Source organism: Microchirus variegatus (assembly GCF_963457635.1).
Source record: "Microchirus variegatus genome assembly, chromosome: 21".
In the NCBI taxonomy this organism is placed as follows: domain Eukaryota; kingdom Metazoa; phylum Chordata; class Actinopteri; order Pleuronectiformes; family Soleidae; genus Microchirus; species Microchirus variegatus.
The window spans coordinates 7,001,217-7,008,271 of NC_139822.1; the positions used below are offsets into that span (position 1 = coordinate 7,001,217).

A 7,055-nucleotide genomic window follows, 5' to 3' on the forward strand; every position below is an offset into this window, starting at 1 on the left:
TTGTCAGGCTGCTATGAGATGACTTTGTGTTTGACTCTGGACAGCAGGGAGCGTGCTCATAATGGTGATCAAACCACTAAGAATTCATGAAATTAAACTCCTCAAATCACTCATCAGATCTTTATTTTCCCAGTTATACATACGGTGCTGTGCATAATTCTTAGGCCACCATTAGATTGGTTGCTTGAGCATTACATACACATGTTGCATGAGTTAAACTCATGGACAGCTCGCTAATATATAAGACCAGCTTTAAGTCGCACCACTTTATTCCAAATTCACATGATCACAGAATTTGACAGACAGAAAAAACAAACAGAGCTGGTGGTGCCTGAAACTTTTGCACAGTACTTTACATATTATTTAAAGTTTACATAAATTATGCTGATCAAGATTAAAAAAAAAAACACATCAAGGGGCCAACATGGGGGTTTTTTGGAATGTATTTATTTGGTCGAAAATCCAAATTCATGATAGTGGTTTTACTCCTCTCTCTCACTCTCTACCTGTATATTTAGTTAGCAAACGCGTCATTAATGTATTCATCTATCCCTTTTTATTTCGTAATGTATCTCATAATATCTCAAAATTATCTCAAAAGTGAGGACTTAGTTTCACATAAATATTAAATATTATTTTATAATAATGAGATTCTAAGTCATTATTGTTAGATCGTGTCATAATTATGAGATGCTAAGTATTTATTTATGACTTATTATGACTCGGGTAAGCATTGGGTGGCAGAGACAGGTTTCCATACTATTCAAATTGATGAAAACTTGAATTCAAAAAAAAAAAAAAAAGTACATCTTTTTTTAGTTACAGTCAGGGAAACATTTTTATTTCATTTCATTACTTGTGAAAACTAAGAGGTGGGTGGCCATTCTACAGTAAAATAAAATAAAATATCACTCATGGAACATGGTGAAGAAAGGGTATTATAAAATACACCACTGTTGTCCCCTAAATTAGCACTATGGGAAATCACCTATTTCACCTATGATTTAATTCAACCCAACTTTACCAACTTCGGTTGAATGAACTTAATTAATTTAGATGTTAGCAATTAAAGTGCATGTTCTGTATTCTAACCTTAAATGTTTCTTTGTACCATTGTGTGGCCGAGGTCAGCACACCAGATGATTCTCCAATATTCGCCATATTTAGTTACTTCTTTCTCAAACATTTGTACACAGCATCTTTGAGAGCAAAACTATTTGTCAAATTGTCGGAATACTGTTCAATCCAATAGGGTTTACTTGTAATACATAATACATCATCTCTGAACTCCCAAAAAACTCCTCAATTCTTTGAGTTTCCTCTATGATGTGACCTCAAAGCATTTACATAACATGGGTTTTGTGCATTACTGTCTTTAGATTACATTATATAAACTACGATCAGATTAGATTTATCGATCCCACTCTGTGGGCACTTGCTACAGCAAAGTAAATCAACGTTGGTTGCTACAGCAAAGTTTCAAAGTTCCACTGGAATTTTGAACAAAGAAGACACAGTATTTGAAATATTCACATTATTTAATCATGTCACAAACTCAAAACTCAAAAATCTACTGTAAAGTGGCCACACAAACACTGTGGGTTGTTTTAGTCATGTAGTCATCTCAATAAATAAATAAATAAGAGCAACTCATGTTGAACATGAAACACAGATTATGGCCGAATATAGATATAACATGTAGACATATGTGGCCTCCAAAGGCAAAAGTCAGATAAATGCTTGTTTGTCTTCAAGTGGTAAACAAACAAAGGTTATGGTGAGAGCTGAAGATGCATCTAATCATCTTGTTAGATTACTGCTTAGTAAACCCCTTTAATTTGTTATAGTCATCCAGACGGATAATCCTTTGTAGCCATGAGATTAGAGGGATTATCTCTAAATCACCCACAGAGAGGATTAGCTCAACACGTCTTTTCTGTGTTGATTCCTTTTCTGGATTTCCTTTTCTACTTCCTGGCAGGAGATATGCTCAGAGAACTATTTCTAAAAAAAAAACTGAATGGTCACAGTTATATATTAGAATGCTTTTAGAAAACACTATCCAAACTATTTGAATAGAAAAATGAGACAAATTAAATAGATAGAGTAGAATACTGGTGGATAATATTATTTTGAACTATACAAATAACATATCATATAAAATATATATAATCAAATATGAAATTAACATAATATAAAACAAAATGTGTTTTTTATTATATTGTTTGATGTAAAAACAATATATCTATCAAAAACGTTCAGATATATCTGTTTTACGATTGTTGACCAAAATATTTCATGGCAAACAAGTTAATGTAGAGTAAATTCATATATGTGTATTCATAAAATTGTAAATCACAAATTGTTACTGGAAGAACACATGAACTGAACTTTACTTTCTAGGATTTTCCCGTCAATAATAACTAATAGAACTGATCCTACAAAGTGAATTATTTTATAATTATTTGCTGATTATTGACACTAATAAGTCATAAACAGCTGCATATATATATATATATATTTTTAAATGATTTTTACATTCATGAAAGTCGACTTTAAGAGTCACAGGAAACTAAATTATGTCAAAATGGAATAGGGTGCAAATAGCTTATTATCCTAAATAAGTGTGTAAATATTTCATCAACTTTATTTATTTATTTGAGCAATAATGACAGGTCTAAGTGCGACTTTGTTTGGTTGTTTGTTTCTTTGTTTGTTTGTTTTTTTTTTTTTTTTGCGCGTGTGTGTGCGCCATCCAGCCTGCTGCATGCTGGAGACAGAGGCGCATGGGAACCGAAACACTTGGTCAGTTCAGAATGACCACACGTTCATGGGCGTCGTGGAGCGGGCGGTCACGGCGCGTTAAAAACCTGCATGGTTCGAATTATCAGTTGGTATTCAGCAGCGAGACACGCACAAACACACGCACACACTCGCACTCGCACACGCACACACACACAGGTTCGAAAACTACAGTCTCATTCATTTGGACAGCCTAAAACATGTTATCCCTAACCTTAACTTTAATCTGTCTTAATAAAATAATCACATTGTGGAACCCCAAACAAAGACGTGAGGTCCTGCCTCATTAGGACCAGGTTTTGGTCCCATGAGGTCCACTGGTCCTGACAATGTCAGTGTTTATGCCAGTTTATACCTCAAAAAGTAAATATGAAATAAATGACTTTCTTTCTTTCATTTTAAAAGGGGAATGTATGAACATTTTATGTTGTATAATATCCTTTGTTTGGGAAATAATTTGAACATATTTGATGAAAGCAGCAGCAGTGACAGTATCAACAGTAACAGCAGCATTAGTAGCAGTGATAGTAACAGTAGCGGTAACAGCAGCAGCAGTAACAGTTACATCAGCAGCAGCAGCAGAAACAGTTACATCAGCAGCAGCAGCAGCAGCAGTGACAGTACAGCAGCAGTGACAGAAACAGCAGCAGTGACAGAAACAGCGGTAGTGACAGAAACAGCAGCAGTGACAGTACAGCAGCAGTGACATTAACAGCAGCAGTGACAGTACAGCAGCAGTAACAGAAACAGCAGCAGCAGTTACAGCAGCAGTAACAGAAACAGCAGCAGTGACAGTTACATCAGCAGCAGCAGCAGCAGTGACAGTACAGCAGCAGTGACAGAAACAGCAGCAGCAGTTACAGCAGCAGTAACAGAAACAGCAGCAGTGACAGAAACAGCAGCAGTGACATTAACAGCAGCAGTTACATTAACAGCAGCAGTGACAGTACAGCAGCAGCAACAGCAGCAGTAACAGAAACAGCAGCAGTGACAGCAGCAGTAACAGAAACAGCAGCAGCAGTTACAGCAGCAGTAACAGAAACAGCAGCAGTGACAGAAACAACAGCAGTGACAGAAACAGCAGCAGTGACAGTTACATCATCAGCAGCAGCAGCAGTAACAGCAGCAGTAACAGAAACAGCAGCAGTGACAACACAGCAGCAGTAACAGAAACAGCAGCAGTGACAGTACAGCAGCAGTAACAGAAACAGCAGCAGTGACAGTACAGCAGCAGTGACATTAACAGCAGCAGCAGTAACAACAGGGTTCTGTCGTGTTTGGTGTCGTGTTGTTGGTACTTGGATGTGAGTGTATTGTGTGTCTGCTCTGAGTAACGACTTCATTATGTCGACAGCATCTCAAACCCATTTATTACACGACGTGTTGCATTGACTGGCGAGAAGGACACAAGTGTCTTTCTTCCCACGGCCACGGCATGTGTTGCAGCTCTCTGTCTCACCAGTGTCCACAGAGGCGCGGTGCGCGCACACGCTGCCCGCCCCGTAAAGGCTCCCCCTTCTCATCAAAACAAAGTGAAGCCTTTCTTTTCTCTGAATGGACTGAATAGATGCGCACTTGCACCGCTCACATCGGTGGGCAGCCTCCTCCCCGTATATAACCCAGGAGTGTTAATTTGTCGCGTGAGGTGTCAGAGAGGCGCGCGCTCCGAGGGCCCACTACTGTGCTTTTATTTGTCAACCAGCTCTCCACTCAAAACCACACTGGCTGGTACAAGTGGGTGCATCTACCACTCTACTGGTGCATGTATTTATGATGCAGCCCTACCCACTTACGGCGGAATAAATGAGGGAGCTGCTGCTCATCACTGATCACATCGTCACTCACTTATGTGTGCGTCATGTTTAGATGACACCCCCACACACACACACACACCGCTAAAAAAACCGCCCTCAAAATTAGGTCTGCAACGATTAATCGAATTAGATATAATTAATCATTACTAAATTACTTAATATATTCGATAATGCTTTAATTTTTAGTAATTAAAATAAGCTCACTGATTTTTCCAACTTCTCAAATGTGATTTTTTTTGTTGTATTCCATAAAACAAAGAATCATTCATATCTGGTCATTTTGATTTGTGTAGAAAACAAGACATTTGAGAACATCGTAATTTGAAGGTCTGATGAATATCAAAATGTTTTCGATATCTAATGGACAAAATGATTAATCGAGAAAACAATCAACAGATGAATCAATTATGAAAATATTCGTTAGTAGCAGTACTCCCCCCCCTGTTCACCCCTGGTTTTGTCTGTGTAACGAGAGCAACGCATCATTGTCATTATCATTATTATTGTAGGGTACTAGTAGAATGTTGTAAAAGTAATACAGCTTCAAATAGTGTAGAAAGGGAGAGGCGAATGAAGAGGAATCCGTTCAATATACCATGGTTAACCATGCGTCGACATATTTGGCGAGAGTGCACGCACCTGTTGCTATTTCATATTTCTTTATCCACAAATTATTAATACAGTCTGAAACAGCAGCGGCCTTAATTGCACATTGGAATTATCAGTATAAACAATTGCATGTATGAAACACTGGCTCATATAGTCTGGAAGTTACATTTAGGGGTGAGGACCAGTGGACCTCATGGGACCAAAACCTGGTCCTAATGTCTTTGTTTGGGGGCCACAATGTGATTATTTTATTGACAGATTAAAGTTAAGGTTAGGGATAACATGTTTTAGGCTGTCCAAATGAATGAGACTGTAGTTTTGCAAACCTGTGTGTGTGTGTGTGTGTGTGTTTCAGGAGCTCAGCGCATATTGTGTCTTGAATGGAGTGGAGGGCAGGGGGCGTGGCCAGCTTGGAGATTTTCCTCAGTGTGCGCCTCGCGGACAGAGCTATGATTGGTTGACCACCCAGCAAACGGCACGCGACTGTGGATGTCGCTATAAAGAAGCATCGCGTGTCCAATTCCAACTTAAACCAAGTGTTGAGCACAGGGCAGACAAAAAAATACAGACAGAGAGAATATAGACACACACACACACACAGAAAGAGACACGCAGAGACACACGCACACTTACACACACACAGACACACGCAGAGACACACGCAGACAGAGAAAGAGAGAGATGGACTGTGTGTTGGACCCTTTCTCGGAACTCGACTCTTTCTCCTCCCCGCCTTATTTCGACGATGACGACTTTTTCACCGACCAGTCCTCCAGAGACGGACACTTGGACACAGATGACTTCTTGGACGAGGAAGTAGACTTCCTCAACAGCAATTTCCAAGATTATTACAGTAGCGGCAGAGCAGCGCCTCACGATGGAGACTATGACATCGGAAACTTGTCCTTCTCCTCCTCCTCCTCCACCTTCTCGTACGGCTGCGCGGACAGCACTCCGGACATGTCCCCGCAGACGGGCCATCACCACGGCGCGTCCTTGCTGAAGCGGCGGAGGCGTATGCGCTCTGAGAGGGAGATGCAGCAGCTGAGGCAGGCGGCCAACGTCAGGGAGCGGCGGAGGATGCAGTCCATCAATGACGCCTTCGAGGGCCTGCGCACCCACATACCCACACTGCCCTACGAGAAGCGACTGTCCAAGGTGGACACTCTGCGGCTCGCCATCGGCTACATCAACTTCCTCGCCGAGCTCGTGCAGTCCGACCTGCCAATCAGGAACTCCAGCAATGAGATGCACGTGCAGCCCAAGAAGGTCATCATCTGCCACAGAGGAACAAGTAGGTTTATTTATAAGATCGGAATTATTAATGATGACCATCATAACTGTAATTAAAACACAAACAAACAAAACAGAATTCTCATGATATTGCTTCTCTCTACTTAGGGTCTCCGTCCCCCAGTGACCCGGACTACGGGCTGCCTCCACTGGCCGGCCACTCTCTGTCCTGGTCGGATGAAAAGCAGCTCCGGGAGCAGAACATCATCCGTACCGCCAAAGTGTGGACACCAGAAGACCCCCGGAAACAGCACCACAAAGCGGGCCTCACGGATATTGAAAACGAGCCTCCCCTCGGCCTTGTGTCATAAATACAAACTTCTTCGAACTGCTCATGTATGAAGTGGACCATGTTCACGTGTTTAAAGGCGCACATGTAAACTTGAAGTCATTGTACAGTATTAGGTGTTGTACATATTGTTTTATCATGTTGATAATTTGATTGTTTTGTAATTCAAGCATCTGGCAATCATGTATTTATTTTTCTTTTGTTGGCAAGTGATACTATATGTTTTAATTTAATTGAAATGAATGAAA

The 7,055-nt window shown here is 40.5% G+C and overlaps 1 protein-coding gene across 1 annotated transcript; it reads left to right on the top strand.

Moving 5' to 3' along the window:
• Positions 1-5,906: 5,906 nt before the first annotated feature.
• Positions 5,907-6,829, top strand: ptf1a (pancreas associated transcription factor 1a; the record flags this gene model as incomplete). The annotated part of the gene is made up of 2 exons (XM_083907924.1): positions 5,907-6,519; positions 6,627-6,829. The coding sequence occupies 2 exons, from the start codon at positions 5,907-5,909 to the stop codon at positions 6,827-6,829; spliced, it is 816 nt and encodes a 271-aa protein (XP_083764050.1).
• Positions 6,830-7,055: the final 226 nt, after the last annotated feature.